The sequence below is a fragment of the Talpa occidentalis genome, unplaced genomic scaffold, assembly GCF_014898055.3.
Source record: "Talpa occidentalis isolate TD23 unplaced genomic scaffold, MPIMG_talOcc4v2.1 talOcc4.10, whole genome shotgun sequence".
In the NCBI taxonomy this organism is placed as follows: Eukaryota; Metazoa; Chordata; class Mammalia; order Eulipotyphla; family Talpidae; genus Talpa; species Talpa occidentalis.
Window position 1 is genome coordinate 51541872 of NW_023600993.1, and position 21328 is coordinate 51563199.

Sequence of the window (21328 nt, forward strand, 5' to 3'; positions counted from 1 at the left end):
AAAGTTTGTCATTATGCAAGATGTATAGTATCTTTATGCCATACTCCTTAAATGGCTCTAATACCCCCCCCCCAGTTATTATGATAATCGACCCCTTTTCCCACATTCCAAGCACAGGTTGAGAATCAAGATAAGATAGGTGTCCAGATTGAATGTTCTCTTCATGTTTCACCTTTCCTCTTCTGGCAGAGGTGTAATCTTTACTTTAACATCTAATTTCTAGAAGTCTATCAAGGATTCTGGGATCTCACAATCAGAAAGGACACAAAAGTCCACTTTTCTCAGGCGTGTTCAGATATTTTGTCATATTTTATTATTATGGTGAAAAACCTAAAAAATATATTTTGGGGATTAATTTTTTAAAGAATTATTTATTTATGCATACAAGAGCTGGGGTACAGGCCAGAGGTGTGGGGAGTGAGAGGATTCACCAGAGACAGAGTGGGGAACAGAACAGTCAGATTGATCAAAGTACACTGCAGAGGGGAGCGGCAGGCGAGTCAGGAGAGGTCTGCTGCGCCACGTGGGTTGCTCCCTGGCTTGCCAGGAATTGAACTCATGCTGCAGTGGCAGCGGATTGCTTCATAGGTTGTGTCTTAACCCTTGCACCACCAGGGAGGCCCTGGGGATTAAGTGTTATTAGGGATTTTGGTAATTGCTACTGTAACATTGTGTACATCCGGTAGCCGCCCCCAGCCCCCCAATTGACTTGAGATTCTCAACCCTAAAATCAGTCGTCCCAACTGGAGATCGATGTAAAATTAAAATGTGTAGATGCCCAACTCCTGGGAGATGCCCAACCATTAGTCTAATTTCCTAAGAGTTTTCTCCTAGAATGATCAGTTAGTTTATTACTTCTGAAAGGACAAACTTATAGATGAGATGTTAGTTTGAAAAGAATCTCTTCAAGATCTAATAAATAAAACAATGACTATTTTGCATAATTTTTATAGATTACAAAGTTTTCTCTTGCATTCGACCTTGCAACATCCTAAAACAGGTTTGCTCATCCTCTCTTTTATAAATGAAGAAAATCGAAGTTCTTTTTTAAAAGAAGTTTCTTACATCATTGTTCACTTTTGCGCAATATTTGCTTTCTCCCCTAATGTGTAGTTGTAGTCTCCATTAAGTCTCCTTCCACCACAGTAACATGACCATAACCATAGTCTCTTATGCCCTTCCTTCCCCTGTTTGCGAAAATCGAGGCTTTTAACTCTAATCGCCACCCTCTAGCTCTCTACTGCCTCCCCTCCCTGATGCCTAAAGACACTTAAAAAAAAAAAAAAAAAAAAAAAAAGGAATGCATCCTACTGAAACCATTCAGAGGGAAGGACTGGAAGTATAAACGTGTCGCGACCGATCTTGTTATTCTCTTACCTGAGTGCCCGAGGCAGGAAGTTGACACTTGTATTATTTATGTACCCCACAACTTTACTTATGAAATATCAGGACAATCTTCTTTGAACTTCCAGCCAACTGAGAAATTAAAAGCAGACAGTGAGCACGCTGTTTTGTAACTTTGTGCTTTTTAATTTAACCGAACCTTTCAAGTGCTGCTTTAGATTACAAGTGGCTAATTGGACAAAGGGAAAGACCCACTCAGCTGGATGAAGAGTGTTGCAAAAGCCCAGACTGAGTTACAGTAAAGGAACGCATAACACTTTCTACAATAACATCTTAATTACAAAGTGAAGGAAAGTTCCTTCATTCTGTTCCAATCTGAGCACAAGTTGAGATGTCGCAGCAGCGCTGGAAAGCAAAGGAGGTCCTTTCAATTTCAGGGAGACTTAAAGGCTAAAACTTTCTAGTGTCAAAACCCTTTACTATTATTTTTTTTTGTAAGAACTTGTGCCCTCGCAAATGTCTGAACCGGGAGAAGGGGTGCCGTAGGAGAGCAGGACAGAGTCCGTTCCTATTAATACAGGAAAGCCAAGTCTGTACCCTTGAAGCGAGTGGGGAGAGAGCAGCGAGAGGAGCTGCTGACATTGACAATGAATCCAAACAGAGTTGCACTAGCTGTGTCCACCACGTTGCCGCTGCTGCCGCCTGGCCTTCTGGGAACTGTAGTTCTTTGGGGGAGCGCTTCCCCTGGCAAGTGCCGAATGCCCCGCCCCGGCCGAACTACAGATCCCAGGCTGCGCAGGCCGCCGGCCCCTCCCGCGCGGGTGCCAGTGTAAACTCACCGCGCCGGGGCGGGCAGCCGCGCGCGGACCAGCGGTCTGAGCTCGGTACTGCGCGGGGGCTCACGGCTCGCGGCACCCAGGCCGGGCTACCTTCCCTCCGCGCGCCGCCTCTCCTCTCACTTTCGAATAGTGGAAGGACAAGAAGCGGGAGCCATGCAGTCGGAGTCGGGTATCGTGCCGGATTTCGAAGTCGGGGAGGAGTTTCACGAAGAGCCCAAAACCTATTACGAACTCAAAAGTCAACCCCTGAAGAGCAGGTGAGTGGTGACAGCTGGAGGGAGGCGCCGCGGGCGGCCGGAGTGCCCCGCGCCTCCCACCCTGGGGCGGGGATTGTCGCCCGCCTGGCTCTAGGACAAGGACCCCGTGCCCTTGCCTCCGGGCAGAGGGCGAGCTGCCCCCCGCACTTGGGGGCCGCGTCCTCCCGTCCCGCGCGCTTCTGAGTGTCTACACCTGCGCGCACTTAGGGTGCTCAGCTGGCTCCCCGGGATCGCCTGCCGGGCCAAGGGGATCCGGGACTGGGGATACCAGCTGCTGAGACCGGGTGGGGGCTGGGGATCGATCAGGCGCAGAGGTGGGGGAGGAGCAGCACCTGGCCGGGACGTTGTCCGGGTGGGAAGAGGGTAGAGGAGTTTCTAGTGAACCCCGTTTTCTGAAGATCCCTGTGGGCTAAGGACTCCGAGAGGGATAGATTGGGGTTGATTGACGCGATGTCCGAGGGAAGCTATTAGCTGGTCTGTTGGCGCCTCTTAGGAGTCCGGCAGTCCCGCCCCTCAGGGAAAACCCGCCCCTGGCCGCCCCAGGTGAGGGTTTCCTAGGACCCGCCTCTCACCTTTCGGCTGCACTTGAGCTCGGCAGGGGCGGGGCGGGGCGGGGCAGGGCGGGGCGGGGCGGGTGCGGAGGGGCAAGAGGTGGGCGTGCCTCCTTTATCCTATTTTACTTTGGGAAATGGAGACCCGTTCAAACCCAGGCCTGCTCAGGCGGCGAGACACTTGGGGACTGGAAGGTATTGGGAGTATCCTCTGTTTGTTGGAGGCACGTGTTTAATTCGCTGGGGATTTCAAAACTTTTTACGAGAGGACTGAAGATACTCCCTTGTCTGGTGCCCCACCACTTCCAGTGTCCACTCCCCCACTGCAAACCTCCCCACTGGTCTGTCAGAGTAGGTTGGTGTCTTTTTATCTGCCCTGAGGCCACCCGGATATTTCCATTGTTTACTAAGAGGGAGGTGGTCTTTTGAGGCTGAGATAGTAGGGAAGTGTTATTTTCACCCCTCTTAACTGTAAGCTGAGAGAGGGCTACAACTGGCAGCCTTCAGTGCTTCTGCCCATCTCAAACTTTCCTGCCTACTCTCAGTGCACAGGGCCTGGCTGAATGGGTCTGGCTGGTAGAGAGGGAAAGGGTCCTGAAAATGGGGGTGAATGAAGAAGGGCAATTGAAGCAGCAGTGAGGGGGTGTAATCTTTTGTTTCTGGGGTATTCGGGGCTGGTACTTGCTTGAATGGGAACTGGAGCCACTTCCTTCAGACTGTGTCACACTTAATCCAAGGTAGGGAAGAAAATCTGGGAACAGCACATTTACTGACTGGTTGCTGAAGCAGTCTCTTTGCAGATGCTTCAGGGAGATTGGAAGGAAACCTCTATGCAGTTAGACACATACAACCCGCCTTTGCTTGGTGATTTCTCTTCATAATGGCCGTTTTGTGTATGAGCATAGATTGTGTTTGTTGGGGGTTGGGGGTTTTGAGTAATATTGTGTAAAGGGTATTGTTGGTTATGCTCATTGGGCTTTATCTGCATTTGGTTGAAGGGACCAGTGTTTTACCAAGCAGTCTCAGCTTTTGCTTCTATAAGCAAATGCTTACATGACCAGAAAGAGGGAGAGTGTGTATGTGCATGTGCACACGCATAGCTGGAAAGAAATGAACTAACTGGACTGCTTGGAACATTTTTGATGGTAGCTGATACATAACATTAAATGAGTTTGAGAGTGATGAAAATGCCATCTGCAGAGAAAAACCCAGATGAATGCTTTGAAACTCATGTTGAAAGATTTGGGCCTGTTCTTTTTCCCAGTCGGCAAAATATTAATTGCAAGTGGGGTGAACATTAACAGTAGCTAGCTAGCACGTGTAAGGAAAAATGTGGGTAAGTGGGAAGAAAGGGCTTCACACGTTGCAGCTAGAAACAGGTGCAGGACAGAACCGGTATGGAGAGGAAGGCTAAATTAAAAAAGTTGTTGTAAAACTTGTCTGTGGAGCAGACACATGCTCTTTGAAATAAACCAGTTAAATAAAATCTGTGAATAAATATATGGGGATGACAAAATTTCCCTATACTGTTTTCCACAGTTGTCTAACGTATTGTCATCGACATCTGTTGTGTGACTTTAAAAGGGCTACACGTTCAAGTCTTCATCATTTCTTTTTGTCTTAAGTCTTTGTCTCATTTCTTGTACATTGGCTGTAAAAAGGTGAAATTGAAAAGCTAAGACTGCTGAAGCCATTTTCTCTCTCAGTTATATTCTCTGGATTGCCTCTTAGAGTTGAAAATATGTCTAGAATTCGCCCACTTGTCACCAGCTCCTCTGCTACCACTTTTGTTCAAACCACCAGCAGTCCTCACTTGGGATATTGGTCTCCTGCCTTTCACCCTCACCTGTTTTCAGTGCATTTTTAACCCGGTAACCATAATGTTCCTGTTAAAACTGATTCTCAACCAGGGGGTGATTGTGACCCTCAAGGGTCATTTTGGCTGTGTGTCTGGGTATCTGAAGTGGGTTTTTGGTTGTAACAATGGAAGAATATTGGTCCTCGCCTCTAGTAAACTGGAAATCAGGGATACTTCCAGATAGTCTCTGGTACAAGGGCAGTCCCCTAAATAAAGAATTATCTGGTCCCAAATTGTCAATGGTGTGAAGGTTGAGATACCTTGTGTTAAAGCATGTCATATCTTATAATTCTCTACACAAAGCCCTTCAATGGATTCTAGGTTCAGTAAAACTTAAGATCATTAAAATGTCACAAGGCATCCTATATAGAGTCAAGCTCTGACTTTTTCTCTTGCTGCCACTCTTCTATCTCTCTCTGCTCCAGCCAGGCTGGTTTCCTCCTGTTCCTGGAACTCTTAAGTCTTTGTATGTTATACTTGTTGATCCCTCCTGGAGTGCCATTTTGCTTACTCCCCCAACTTTAAGTCTTCCTTTAATGTCACTCCCAAGCTTACCTGGCCTATGCTGTTTAAAACTGCTATTCCTCCAAATGCACTGCTTCCTTGCCAGGCTCAATTGTTTCCAAAATACTTACAACCTACTCTATAATTTTTCAGTATATTATGTTTATTTCATGTTTTCCACACTAGACTGGAAGTGCCCAAGGAGCAGGGATTTCCTTCTTTTCCTTGTTTGCTGTTGTGTCCCCAGAACCCAGAACAGTGTTTCTTTATAGTGGTGCTGTTATAGAGCAACCCCGATATTAAACAGGTTCCTGGCTGTGGGTCCTCACCCGCGCGCTTTAAAGGAACTTATGAATACTCTACTACAGACACAAACAAAAAGGTTAATAAAAGGTTTATTTACTAGAGAAAAAAAAATAAGGAAAATGTACAACTCAAAAAAAAAAAAATAGGGAAATAAAGTCTTTAATGCGTCCTACCCGATCCGACGACCTGGAAACCCAAAGTCACTCTCAAAACTGGCCGGACGCTGCGAGCTGGTGAAAAGCCCAAAAATGGGGTCCCCCAAAGCCCACTTGTCTGCCTTTTCTATCCACCTGGCTGCTTAACCCCACCCTCAGGTCCCAGCCACCTTCCCTTTGGTGGTGATGGAATTTGGAGTTCCCAGTGTCTTTGGCTTTGACCTGGGGTGGGGGTGGAGTCCACAAAGCCTATATGGAAATAGCTTTGGGACATCCTTTTCCCCCTAACAGTGCCATTGACATTTTGGGCTGGATAACTCTTTGTTGTGGGTCTGTCCTGGGCATTGCAGGATGTTCAGCTGCAGCCCTGGATTCTACCTACCAGTAGCTTCCATCCCCCAGTTCTCACAACCAAAATTATCTCCCAGCATTGGCAAAATGTTCATGCAGCAGAATCCCCCCTGTTCAGAATGACTGTCCTAGTGCAGTACGTGGCACAATACTGATTTGTTGTTTGAATACCCTCAGGATGAAGTGTTTGGCCTTGGTTTTTGCATTCAATATTGTTTCTTTTAAAATAAGTATCTGCCAGAGTGTTTCTACATTCTTCATCTGTTATAAGCTTAGCTATGCAAGTATTTGTTGAAGAGAGACATTTCCTTCCTAAAGCAAACCCACTGACCTTTAGAAATGGAAAACTGTTGGATTTAGATTATGTGAACTCCATTCTGGTCATTTATTTTTTTTTTTTTTTTTTTTTTTTTTATAGAGGCATGTTTTTATTTATTTGTTTGTTTGTTTTGTTTATACATGCACTGGGTACAGTCAGAAGCGTGGGTGGGAGGGTGAGAGAATTCACCAGAGCCAGAGCGGGGAGCAGAGCAGGCAGAAGGACCGAAGTACACTGCTGAGGGGAGCAGCGGGCGGCAGGAGAGGTCTGCGCGCCATGTGGGACCCTCCTCTGGTGGCCGGGGAGCAGCCGGGGATCGAACCGGCGTCGCAGAGGCCACGGGCAGCTTCGCAACCCAGCGCTCAACCGCTGCGCCACCAGGGAGGCCCTCCATTCTGGTCATTTAATTGACAAAATGGTGTCATAGGAAGTCAGGTACTATGAGAAAATGTTCTAATGGATAATTGTTTGCATTTGGTGCCCCCAACAAGGTTTTTGAAACTTTTATGTCTTCTGAGAATGAGCTCTGACTGGTGGGTGGCAGAGGAAAAGTGCTGATGTCAAAGGTGAATCCAGAATTCACAGATCAGAGTCACATCAGGGAGACAAATGTGGAACTGTTGAATGAGCTGCAAGGAGTAGAGGAACACTGCACGGGGTCTTGGGACCTGAAGACAATGACATAAAGCTTCTTTCAGGTTCATGGGCCTTTGGTTTACTTGCTGCTAAATTGTGGTTTTGTAGTTGCTAAGGCCCTTTTCCTGGACAGGCTTCATACTCCTAGTTTCTTCTCAAAATATTAGTGATGCTTTAGACAATGGTTATTTAACTTCCTGCAAATTAGAAATGAGAGCGAAAGTGAGTATTAGCTTCATACAGGCAGGACAGGATGATACAGGCAGGACGGGATGCGGCACTGCTTCCTAGATCTTGATTCATAGAGAGGTGTGTAAAGTGCTCACAGGTTGGTGGTGAATTGAGAAAGACAAGGACTGTTGTGTCATGTGCACACTCACACACATCTTGTGGTCTAAGTCCACTGCTATTTCTCGGATTCTGCAATTTTTTTCTCTTGCCTCCTATTAAAATATGCCTTCTTTTATGAAATGATAATCCATTCTTGGCAAAGCAAAACTTAATTACTTTTTGGTTTATAAACATTTTCTTGATTCTTCTGGTATGTCTAATCTGCAGGTAGCCTCTAACAAAAATGATTAAGATGATTGTTCTGGTATCACTGTCTGTCCCTAACTACCTGGGTGACCTCTTATTTCAATTTCCTCACCAGGCAGCTGGGGATCTGCTTCCTGAGGTTCTTAGCATTAACTGTAGTAAAGGAATAGTTTGGTGCTTGGCACATAGTGCTCAGGAAATGTTAGCAGATGTTGTTCTTGCAGTTATTTTCTTATTACTTAGTTCTGTCATATCAGAATGTTTTTGTGTTTCTTTAACTCTGGATTTCTTTTGTTAGGCCAATGATATTATGCAATAAAAACACCCCAATTTTTTGCTTTCCTCCTGAGAAATTTCCTCCTGATAAATTTCTGGCATTTGATATTTTTGGTCCAACCCATGACAATTTCTTTCTGCTCCTTTAAAAAAAAGTGGCTTTGGCATCAGAGTATATATAAAAATTCATATTCAGCACCTCCCTTTTGAGTCCCAAGTTAATACCAATAAGCAAAACTGACATTTATGTGCATGTACTAGGTACTAGGCCCTGTTTGAATTGTTTGTGCATGTGTTAACGTGGACTTTGCAAAACCTACATGACTTGATAATAAGAAATATAGACATTAATGATATTAATTATAATTTTACAAACAGGTTACACTTCTACAGAACTACTGTATGCTAGGAAGATTCAAAATATTTCACTTGTATTAGCTCAGTTAATTCTCACTTCAATCTAGGGTGTATGTGTTTTTATTACTCATTTTATGGAGAAAGAAACTGAGGCATAGCAAGTAGATGAGTTTGGAGTTAAGCCTAGGCTGTCTCTGGGACCCCACGATCGTCCACTAGTCTGTAGGCACACTCTGCATGATGCCTTCTTGGTCAGTGATGGCTGGTGATCCCCATATTTAGCCTAGGTTCGTAGCAGGCTCTAGGTTTGTGTGTTTGCACTTACGACGTTTTTGCAGTGGTGATATCACCTAAAGACCCATTTCTCAGAACATACCCTGTTGTTAAGTGCCACATGCCTGTGTAGTATTGTGTAAAAGGCATGCTCTTGTCCACTGGCCTATGCTGCTGTGTAAGGGGCACTACACAACTATGGGGAATGCCAGGGTGCCTCATGCTGTGTGTTTTCCAAACTCCCAGCAGGAGAGAAGGAAAGAACACATGGATCTGACTAGACTCACAGTACAGAGTGTGATCACATGGGAAGGTAGGATTCAGCAGTGATGAATTAATAGAGAAACTGGGGGGGGGGGATTTTATGAACAGATAGGGATATTTGAGTTAACCTTGAGAGTTAAGCAATACTTAAAACGTATTTCTCTACAACATTAAACATAGGCCCAAACATAGGGTTTTGGCTTGCCTTTTAGACTTCTAATCTGACTTCTAATCTGACTCTTAAATCTTCCTTGTGGTCTGTGGACATGAGGTGGTCGCCGAGAGACTCGGTACACTTAGACTCAGAGGAATCTGTGCTTAAGTGCTGTGTAAAGTGGGGTCAATAGAACTGTCCTCGGGGGTTGGTAGAAGTTTTAAAACAGATAAAATGTGTAAAACTGCTTTGCAGAGTCCCTGCTACATGTTAGTAAGTAGTATCCATTCCTTTGCTATTTCACCTTGATAACCATTTTTTCCCTTCTGGTAACAATAATTAAAACATGTAGAGAATTTGTATCTAAAGCGAAATAGACAAGATTGAGGTGCCCCAACCTGGCAGATGTTCAAAATGAATTATGCAGATTAATTTTATGGTTTGATTAGATGGAAAACTTGATTAAAGTGGGATTCTAAGTGTTGGTTTTGTGTGTTATTGGAGATTTCCTTTTTCCGTGTACTGCTATTTATAGAATTTATTTAAGTGTATGTGTGTGTGTTTTTAATTCCCTTTGAGTTCTGCAGTGCAGTTTGCACAGGCTGATGTTTATATCTGCTCCAGTTGTGCAAGAAGTGGAAAATATCCTTTTTTTAGAACAGGTCACATGTGCTTACTGTCAGGAATAGGACCTCAGTGTAAAAAAATGTATCTTGGGACAAATCAAACTTACTAAATTTCTCTCTCCAACTGCTTTGTTTCAGAACTGGCAGTATTAGGATAAATAATAGGGAAAAAAATCCTTGACTGAATTTTTTTTTGGTCATTTTTCAAGGACAGTAAGCAAGAGTTTCAGTTGTTTTGTGTGTGTACAAAGTACATAAGTGTACTTTGCCGCTAGTTTTGTCTCATCAAGTAAATTATAAAAATATGTTTGAGTCAACTCCAAATATGCATTTTTTGGGGGAAAAAATAATCAAGAAGATAGGTCAAAGATATTAAAGGCAGTCACCATGGGCATGTGGTATTTTCAAGTTTATGAGAAGGTTTTTGCCAGTCTAGTGAACTTTGTTTCTATACTCTAGGACTAAGAATTACAGCAAGTTATGAATTCTGCCTCTTTATTGGGGCAGGTGAGAGAGCCCAGCCCAGGTAGATCTGCAGGCAGGTCTGGATTCTCCACTGAAATATCTTCTCACCTCCTCTCAACCCTTTCCTGAGGATTTAGAGAGGGGGACCAGGTTCCTCATCTCCCTAGTTGGTTGTTAAACATCTTCGGTATTTCTTAGCTTCATCTTTCCCTCTGATCTTTCATGCGTGCCATGAAGACTACGGAAGTACATCTTTCCAGTGTTCATGGGAGATGTCTGCCCTGAGGTTCAGGGCACTGAGACTCTTCTCTTCAGTGGCCAGTGTTTCTGGGACTTCTCACATGTCAGGCACTGCGTGGAGTATATTACAGGTATATTGCAGGTGGCAGCTCTTAGGCAGGTTCCATCCAGGCAGGACATTGGCCCAGGCTAACCTGGCAGGGATGCAGTGCTGTGAGGGAGCAATGGTAGAAAATGCCACAGGGCATTAGGTAATACCTCAGAATCAGGAGACCCTCTTGCCTCCCTAGGGTGCTTCTGAAATGTTCCCCAAACTCTTTAAGCAGAGGTAATATACTTTTGGGGACAGATAGATCTGGGTTTATTTACTTCTTTTCCTTTCCCTTCTTCTTTTCTCTCCCTCCTCACAACAGTTAGTAGGTGCTCATTGTATCAGACTCCATGCTGGCCCTGGGAGGCAAACATAGAACCAGACAGACAGGCTTTGTGCTAGCAAGGTGGCGCTTCCATTTTTGTTCACTAGTAATAAACCGAATAAATGAATGAGATAATTTTTGCTGCTATGAAAATGTAATGGAGTGTTACTGATACATCGTGGCTGGGAAATAAAGGGGCTTTATTAGATTAGATCCTCAGAAATGCTCTCATGAAGGAAGTGACTTGAGGCAAGACCTGAAAGTCTGAAATAGATCTATGAAACTTGTCACTACCACTCACTAACTGTATGACTTGAAAAAGTGACCCCTCCTCTCTGCACCTCAGTTCTCTCTTTTGTCAAATGGGCCAAAGTTTACCTGGCAAGATTGCTGTGAAGATAAAAGGTAATGCATGAAAAGCTGCCACTGTCAGGCTCAACCTCATAGGTGTCCCAGACAGGACTGGTTTGAGGTAATTTGAGGATAATCTATGAATGGTGGAGGAAGAAATACAGACATTACTCTTTCCTGCAAGTGTTTATAACTTGGTCTTCAGTGTTCTCCTAATGTTGAATGAGTCAGAGATTTATGTTTGTCTTTATAAATTTAATCATGGGTTAAAACTAGACATGAGTCTTGGCAATTTTATTATCTGTTTTTTCTTCTGGGATCATCTTACCAGAGTTGTCCCCTTGGTCTTCTAATTGTTGTTGTGTTGAGATCATTCATATCTGCCCATACACACCTCACATTTAACCTTGAGATGATTTTTTGGCAGGATTTTGAATTACTCTGGTATAAAGGAGCGGTCCAAGTCATTTGGGTTTAAGACATGAAACCAAAGATTGATTTAACAAAATAAACATGTACACACAAAAATAGTCCATATAGAACTCCTGACTCCTAGTCCTGTGTTTTGAGCCTGAGATCACACTTCCTGTCTATACTGATGTGAAAATGTCAGTGTTGGTACACAAATGAAAAAGAAGAAGCCTCTCCCTTTCATGCCCCTCAAGCTTTCGTCAACATTGACATCCCCAGGCAATGGCATGTTTTTAATTCAACTACTTACAAACAATCTTCAAAGTATTCAAATTTCAGTAGCTGTGTTTTTGATTCAAATATCCATGGAGTTGTAACACTCAGAAGGAACAATCTTGGGTTTTTCAGGAACAAATCTTTTAAATCCAAATGCAGTGAGTTATAGACCTGGTAGACTCTGTTCTTCTATAAGAAAATTGTGGGCTATTGAGTAGTTTTTCAAAGACTTCTGTGGACTTTGCCTTCCCCAATCCTGCCTCCTCCCTAAAGTGGGATTACTCGCTGAATCAGTTCCATACATTTATCTGTTTTCCATGTGATCAGGGCAGTATAGGATAGTGGCCTTCCTCACTTGTGAGTGCACAGTGATTTTATTTGTAAAACAGATTTTCCTTCTGGGCAGCTTAATTTGCTTTGGTGAAAAAAGGATTTGGCAGAGAAGATTCATTTAGCCTGATGGTGGAAGTTTGCCATGAAATTCTGAAATGACCAATGGATAGAAATGCTATTTTCACTTTGGTAATTTTATTGTAAAGTATTCCTAAATAGTACCTGGTTCTGTGTTTTCCAAACATAGATGTATGTTTGAAATGCATGTTTCTCAAAACCTACATTTTATTTTTATAACTGGAGATTTGAGGTTTGGTCAAAGGAAGAGCACATGAAAATCCTAAAGGTGATTTTTGCTATTTATTCATTGCTTAGCACAGTCCTTATAAAGTCTACCAGAAGACCTCAATGGGATGTGACCACATGGTTCATCTTGCACGCATCTGTCTCAGGCAGGTGGAGAGGGTATCTACAACTTTGTCCATGAATGGGAAAGAACTATGGGTGCTTGGATGGTGGGGGTGGGTGGTAACTTCCATCTGAGGAAGTGAGAACCTATTCCCCTAAATCACAGACAGTTTTGTAAGCCAATGTTACCTCAATAAAAGAAAACAAAAAAGCAAGTCTAGGCCTCCCCGGTGGCGCAGCGGTTGAGCGCTGGGTTGCGAAGCTGCCCGCGGCCTCTGCGGCGCTGGTTCGATTCCCGGGTGCTCCCGGCCACCAGAGGAGGGTCCCACATGGCGCGCAGACCCCTCCTGCCGCCCGCTGCTCCCTCAGCAGTGTACTTCGGTCCTTCTGCCTGCTCTGCTCCCCGCTCTGGCTCTGGTGAATTCTCTCACCCTCCGCGCTTCTGACTGTACCCAGTGCATGTATAAACAAAAACAAACAAACAAATAAATAAATAAATAAAACATGCCTCTATTAAAAAAAAAAAAAAAGCAAGTCTATATGAACAGATACACAGAAATGTCATTGGTCAAATAATACCAATTTCATCGCCATGAAAGGGTCTGGGGTTTTTTTTTTTTTTTTTTTTAGCACTTGGATTTTTTTAGCAAAAGATGGAAAAGTATTATTTCAGGATCAGTTTTTCTCTATTGTGTGCCTGAGCCTGAGTAACTACACTGTTTTATTTTAGAACATTGTTACCTCAGCCAATAGAACCCTTTGCAACTAATTTATAATGCTTTTGGCAGAGAATGGCTATAAATAAACATGAAATAGTACTGATCAGCTAGGGTCACTTCTTTGAAAGGAAGGGGATGGCACCAACTATGCATTCTTGAAAATTCTATTTATTTATTTTTAAAGGAAGAGTTTATAGTAGCTTATGTAAAATAGCCCCTAAACAGAAACAACCTGCATGGTTCCTGGTGACATTCCAAATCAAAGTTTGTCTGTTTGCTTCAAGGAAGTATGCTTGGAGAGTGGTTTATGGGCCACGGGTTTGTGATGCCTTGGACAATCAGAGCATAGACTTTGTGGAACCACTCCTTGCATCATCTTAGCATGGCCATGTATCTACTGGTCTTTAGGTAGATAAACACTAATCATTTATCTGGTAAATGCTAGATGTGTAAATGCTAAATGATGGAATCTTGGAATGCAGTTCTCATGATGCTGATTACACATGGAAGCATTAAATCTTTGTTGATTCAGAAATGAATGAAAAGGTGTGATGGCATTTGCTTGGTCATAGTATCACCATCACTAAAATGCATGATTTAACAGCAGGGGACAGAATGTTAAGGGCAATTAATTAGGGGTTTCTTTTTGAGTAGTGATCTTGCATGCTATTCTTTTGACTTAGTGTACCCCTTTTTCTTGCTCTTAGATTCATATACCTAGCATCTTTCTAATCAGTTCTAATTGGAAACCTACTTCCCTATTCTAACATAGTTCTTTTAGTGGACACCTTTATTGTGCTTGTATAAACACACTTTTCCAAAGTCTTGTAATAGCCCCTTTCCACATGTTTTCAGCCCATGTGGTTCAGTTTCTCTAGGAGTGGAGAATTTGACACAGGCCCTGCTATATTTCTTTATCATCGGTATTGGTTTCAGGGAGGTGCACATTGACTAGTGAAAACAAATGCTAAGATTTTGCTCACAGAAACAGGTTCTCCCTTTATTTCCTTGATCTTGGATACATGTAAAACTTGAGCAATAAGCCATACCTTGGAAGCAGAGAAAAACTAAGTCTATATTAGGTTAATGTTAGTAGCTGTAATGCACTGGCAGGCAATAATCATGAAATAGTTCCAGCTTTCCTCCATGCGGCAAATTAAGAACTGAGGCGCCTTCTGTTTTCTGATTTTGCCATTGCTGGATATTCTGACATCTGTGTCCAGCGGTAGAAAGGAAAGAAGAGGAAAAGGCATAACTAATGCCCCAAAATAGCAGGCATTACTTTCGCTTAAATCTTATTGGCAAGGACTAGTCTCATATCTATATTTGGATGGTGGGTGGGAGCTTGAAAATGTAGACTCCAGCTGAGCAACCACACCTCTATTCAAGGAAAGGGAATGCATTTGGTATATATCACTGCCATGGTCTTTGTAGCAGTGTTTCTACCTCTGGATCAGGTGGTGTCTATCCATGGAAGGGATAGGCCTATCCCCAGATGTTTCTGTTATTTAAGTAAGAAATTCTTTTCTAAGTGAACATGGCTAATTTGAATTTTCTGCCATGTGAATGGGGACTGACCGAGCTTATGTCTCTAGCTCACCTCTATACAATGCTTCCTATTCTAAGTTCATTGAGCAAAATCACCACCCCACTTCCCAACAGCAGCACATCCACCACTACCCCCTCTTTAGTGCAGTTGTTTTCAAGATGTGATCCCCAGACCAGCAACTTCAGCATCACTTAGAGACTTGTTAGAAATGCAGATTCTTGAATGCTACCCCAGACCTACTGAATCAGAAATTATTGTGGATAGTTCTGTGTTACAGATGTCTGTGTTTTAACAGGGTGTGCTGATGTACACTCAGGTTTGAGAACCACTGTCCTAATGCTTTTATCATAAATTTTAAGTCTCCATATTGAATTATTCTTATATTGCTGTTTTGGAGTGAAAAATTCCCTAGATTAGAATACATTTAAAAAAATGGGGTGTTGCATATTATGGTCAAGCCAGAAATGATCACTGGGAATTACTCACTGATTGAAAAGAAATAAAAGGAAACTCCCTTTTAGAAAGTTAGCTATCAAGTTGATTTCAGTGAACCAAGTAGGATTCTTGATTGTTTAAATACGATCTCTTAGTGACTTGAAGTTAACTTAGCATTACTAACATAAGAACCCTGGTCCCTGAGCATGATCCCTTCTGGTTCCATCCATGTTGCTGCAAACTGCATGTGTTTATCTTTTTTGAATGCTGAGTAATATTCCATTGTGTATATGTACCACATCTTCTTGATCCAGTCATCTATTTTTGGGCATTTGGGTTGCTTCCATAGCTTAGCTATTGTAAATAGTGCTGCTATAAACATAGGGGTGCAGGTGCCCTTGGGAATTACTGTTTCTGTGTCATTTGGGTAAATACCTAGGAGTGGAATTGCTGGATCATATGGAAGCTCTATGTTTAGTAGTTCAAGAAATCTCCACACAGCTTTCCATAGTGGTTGGACCAGTTTGCACTCCCAGAGAAATAAGTCAGAAAGAAAAAGAAAAATACCGGATGGTCTCACTCATAGCAGGAATTTAGAAAACCTAAATAAGAGACCAGGAAAAAGACTAATCAATACAAAGTAAAAATCAAAATCAACAAGCAACTATAAACCAGAGACACACTACAGGGGCGGGGGAGGGAAGGGTGGGAAAAGGAAGGACTAGAGTCAAAATAAGGGGGGGGGTGTGCAATTGTATGGGGGAATATAACCAAAATGAAAATGCACACATTGTGCAAAGATGAAAAAAGATGTAAGAATTATATAAAATAAAATATTAAAAAAAAAAAGAACCCTGGTCCCAATCTCAAAAGAGGGTCGTAGTTTAACCTAGACAAAAATAGTGTGATACTTGAAGCATACTGCAGTCACTTGACTGAAAGATTTGGTTGAGAAACAGGGTGATGGTGGTTTTAAGCTTGCCCACATGACCAAATTGTTTTTCACAAAACTTCTGCTGAATAAAATTTGAAATACGACTGTCAGCCTGTTTTCCCGTCTTAATGAATTCCAGACAGTTTGTGGAGTGTGGGAGCTTCCAAAACAGAGGGGCGGGATGGCTGTGCACAGCCAGAATCTGTTTTGTCATATAAGGGTGTCCTGACATAAGAGGCTTTGCCCTTATTCTGATTCTGAACCATTCACTTTTCTGAGGAGACGTATAGACTGTGAGAAGAAAAGCCCGTGGAAAATTTTCAGATGCCTTATTTACAGGAAAATTTATAGGGAAATTCAACCAACCTCTATGTTTAATCCTTTAGATCCAGGCAACTTGAATTTTTTTTCTTTTGGTGCATGTTGACCATCTCCAGAGAAAAATATTTGACCTGTTCTTGCTGTGAACTGGTTGAAAGCTCTGACCAGTCTATTAAATCTAAAATTCTGGGCTTAAGCTTCAGAATAAGATGATGTTTTAACTTAAACTTCAATTTGACCATCTACTAGCTTTTATTCTTTTTAATCCTTGAACAAGTTATTATTGTAAACTCTGTTTCAACAGAGACTAAGTGGGGTTCATGAATAATAATATGATCTAAGATATAAGGTGATTGTGTGGATTGAATGAAATATGTGGGTAAAGTGCTCAACCCAAGCCTGGCACTTAGTTATTCCTCAGTAGCTAAAGTTTCCTCATTCTGGTTCCCTCTATCCACAGCATCGAAATTTTTGACTTGAAATGAAATTTTTGTGTTAAATACTTTAATAAAGAGGAAGCAAGACTACAATGATGTAAGAAAAAATTAATAAAAAAATGAAAAAGAAGGAAAAGAAGAGAGTACTTAGAAGTGAAGGGGGCTAACCAATCTCTAGGTCAGGTAATTAATATTAGGCCTTAGAGAGCTGATGTAGGTCAAGTAGTGGTGAACTGTGAGATACTTAACAGGGAGGTGTTTAAAACTGGCACGTGCTAGTTACTGGTAAGGCGTTACTTTTGTTGCCAGGACAATCTTTGTCTTTATCAACGTGTTTCTTTTCGTCATAATTATAGACTATAGCTAGGTGGAAGAATAAATAGTAAGATGCATTAATTGGAGTTTCACAACACTGCAGTGTAGCAGACAGCTCCATCCCTGTCTCCACACCAGTATCTAACCATCATGTTTCAGCTTTTCCTATTTTATCTTTTCACATTTAACAGGACAGTCTCTCTGTATAGTTATCTTTATCCAATACAAGCCATAATCCCCTGAATTCTTGAACCTTAAAACCCTTATATCTTTTACCTTTCTAAAAATTTTCCCTCCTAGTAGCTATTTAGAGACTTGAATCTAAGTTGTAAATTATTTTTTTAACAACACCAATAGGGATTTGTTTTTCTTCCAGCTGTGCTAAGAAAATGGACAAATAAGAATTGTTTGTGTTAAAGATGTGAAACTTGATGTTTTGGCATATGTGTGCAATGGGAAATCATCACCCCAGTCAGATAACTTGCTTTCTTGTTTATTATGAAATTTCTTTCCAAGCCGCTTGCTCAATTGGTCACTAGAAAGCAGAAAGGGCGACTAGCCTGGATATTAACTATATTTCTCAAGAGAGGAGGTCTCAGTGTATTGCACACATAAGCAGTTGCCGTCATCAGGTATCACATAGACGTACTATATATTCCTCAAGGGTCCCTGCCTCACAGGAGTGCAGTGAAGCTTCAGTGAGGTGATGAGAATGTCCCAGTAGATGTGGCTGCAGCTGCTCTACATTGTTTTCTGCTTCCTTACTACATTGCTGTCCACTTTGGCCTGCTGCTGTGTTCTTGTGCCATCAACTGCTGCTGTTGTCATTAGAATATAAGGAAGAAGTGGCTTCAGAATGGAAGAAGTGGCTAGTCTGTTCAGGTGCTGTTGACTTTTCTATTACTTTATCACTATTAAGGACATAGGTAACAATTTAATTCTCCATCACTTAAGAACACCCAACCATGTAGTTAATTCTAAAAGTACATCTCGAATGCCTGGGATATAAACTGCAAATTTTGAAACCTATATTAGGACTTGGTGTTACCTGGGAATTTGCTAGACCACTTCCCCCAACTCTCAGCTCTGTGTGTGCAGAGGAATGAGAACTCATTCAATTTAGCAATGAGTGGGAAGCATCTTATACCAGAATCCAGACATACACTCATACAGTATACACAGGATTCTTGTGTTAGCATTTTTCAAAGTATTTGCAGCTCCCTCTGATATTGTCATTACCATTTGAATCATGATTTGGGTTAAACAGTTCTGGCCATGAGTTTTATAAAGAAACAGAAAATCACCATTTCCCTCTTTCCATATGGTTGAAATTAACACACTTTTAGTGAAGCAAAAAACATTTAGAGCTGGATGCTTTAAAGTGAGAGCCAGTGTGCTTGGAGAATTAATGAGCACAGGAGAGGATGAAGTGTAAGAAAGATGGGCTCTGAACTCTGCATGTTAGCCAGAGAACAGAGTGAGTCAGCTGTGTAGGCTGGAGTTGAGAGTTCGGACACCATAACTAGGCAACAATCCAGGCATAAAAAAATGGGAGTTTTCAGAGTAGATTTATTTCTTGGGTATCTAAATAGGTGGATGTTCAGAGAGCTCACTCTCATTTTTTTCAGAGTCATGGTTTGGGCCTCATGGCAAGATCCTTGGGCAAATTTTCCTTGCCCTATGAGGTAAAATGATATTCAGTAAATATTTATTGAGCCTATGGAGGAGTCAGGAGATAACTGTGAGCAAAAAGAGACAACCTTAAATCACCGTTGCCTTGGGTTGGCTGTTGAGTGCTGATGTAGATCTAAGGTTAGATGCTCAAGGGCCAGGGGAACTCCTTCTGGGGGAGAAAGAGAACCCTAGTCATGAATACTAGGAAATATATATAAGACAGACTTTACCTGTCACTTCGTTTGAGGTCCTTGTTTAATAATGTGTATTTTAGCAAATCAAGCATCTCTTGCCTTTAAACAGCTGATGGGTAATATTTCATTGTCTGTTATTCCTCCCTTGAAAGAGACCCCATGAGAACGGGGAATTTGTTGGTTCACTGGGCATCTCAGGATCTAGGTAGTGATTATCCTATAAATATTTTTTGAGTAAAGAATGACTAAAAGGGGTGAAGAGTTACTGGTGTGCTGAAAAGAATCAGTAACTTTTGGCATATCTCTGTTAAAGTCTTCCGTGAAATTTTGTAAGAAATTATCTTGACTATTTTTTATTAGCTATAGATGTATAGTTTCGTTGCGCCTCATTTTTCTCATCTAAAATATAGGGTAACAGTATTTTCTTCTTGGAATAGCTGTGAAGATGTTACAAGGTAATATATAAATCCTATTCTATGTAAATGCTCAATGCATTTAAGTTAGCAAGGGCAGTGATTGTTGTTATTAAGATTGGTGCTAAAAGATAAAATAAAAATAGTCAATTCTCATTATTTGAGGTAGTTTATATTATACAAAGTCATCATGAACATTTAATTAATAGATACTGAACAATTGGCCCTGGAGGAAGTACAGGGTTAGGTTCCTATACCCCTGGTCACTACCTTTTTGTCAACTGATCTATACCTAACCTTGTTTTATGAATGTTTCTATCTAGTGACCCTTTATTTAACTTCATTAACATTGAAGTTATAGCCAAAGCTCCTCATTCATGCCTGAACCAAGCTCTCTTAACACTGTATTATTTTGGAAAGGTATATTACAGCCTTTGTGCGCATAGCAACTCTATAGACCATTTAAGCACTAGGGTTGGGGGTCTCCTTGAATAATGAAGTCACCAACAGAAAACACGAAAATGCAAAAAGTGCTCAAAAAGAACACTTTTTTGAGAACTGAGATAAGAAACTAAAGTGTCACCTTGTTTGACTTCAGTGGGAAACGTATGAGTTGGGTCATTGAAAATTTTTGCCTTTCTGCCTGTGTCTGTAAATGACTACAAAATACTGCAAATATTGATTCTGGGGTTCCAGATAAATTTTATCGAGTAGGTAAATTTGCAAATAGGGAGTTCATGAATAATGAGAATTAACTGTATTAAAAATTGTTTTCTTGCATCTTTCTCTAGTAATTCTTCTCTGAACTTAAAAATGTACTCACTGGGGAAAACATTATCTACTTCAATATTGTGCGTGATGCCACTTTAATAAAGCTTTTCCAGGAGCCCAATCTCACATTTTTATGAGTTTGTTTGCCAATAAAAATGGCCGGCCAGTTACATATCTTTAAAGTTAAGTGGGACTTTACTATTTATATATGCAACTCTTTCGTTGGATACAATTTCTGCTGCTCTTTAGGAAGACTGAGTGTGAGTGAGGACCTAGGAAAAGAGCAGAAACATTTTAGGGTTTGTTGAAGAATCTATTGTGGAACCAAGCATAAGTATTCTTAGCCATTGCTTTGTCATTTTGTGTGTAACTGCCATTTTAGAATTTCAGGTCTTGCTGTCCCGGGAAAAGACTGCATTCCAGAGTTTGACCCCCACCTCACTCTGATCTTATCTAAGTCAGCTAGCCACAGTGGAGCTGAGCAATTCAGGCCACTAATAGGGTCAAACTAGCCATAAAATAGAGCTGCATCTTGATGTCACCAATCAGCTCAAAAACTGAAACTGTGCACCCACCGTTGTTAGGAAATGCACCTGTGTAACCAATGAACGTTTGCCAACATGATTTAATTTTTAGAGATCTGCTTGTAACCCTATATAAGATCCCTGTTCCCTTTGTTCAGGGCTCCCGACCTCCGCAGTTATATCGGTGCGTGTGGTGGGCCCGGACTTGAGCCCATAATAAACTCCTTTATGTTCTTGCAGCGGCTGTCTGTGTGTCCTTGGGGCTGCACTGGTCGACGCTGGGCACAACACTATCAGAAAGCAAAAATACTGGTGTAGACAGATTTTGAAGTAACCAGCCTCAGTTTACGCAGGGTTTAGAGGGTAAAGGTGATGCTTCTGAGTTCTCAGTGTATTGAGAATTAGCATATAATAGTTGTCAGCAGTCATTATTATAATTATCAATTGAGTACTTGTTGGAAGTGCTTGGAATTCTTTTAGGAAGGAGAGAAGAAAAGACTTGTTTTCAGTAGGTCCCATAGTTTCCATTTCCACA

At 41.7% G+C, this 21328-nt stretch overlaps 1 protein-coding gene across 5 annotated transcripts in view; it reads left to right on the plus strand.

Annotated features, from left to right (window-relative positions):
- Positions 1–2202: 2202 nt before the first annotated feature.
- MITF (melanocyte inducing transcription factor) overlaps positions 2203–21328 on the plus strand; it is a 212124-nt gene continuing 192998 nt past the window's right edge. For 3 of the 5 annotated variants that reach the window (XM_054695480.1, XM_054695481.1, XM_054695482.1), the window contains exon 1: positions 2219–2440. In XM_054695480.1, coding sequence (XP_054551455.1) covers positions 2337–2440 — 104 coding nt within the window. In that variant the 5' untranslated portion in view covers positions 2219–2336. Of the gene's footprint in view, positions 2441–21328 lie in introns of all 5 variants that reach the window. The other 2 variants (XM_054695474.1, XM_054695475.1) reach the window with 1 other exon arrangement.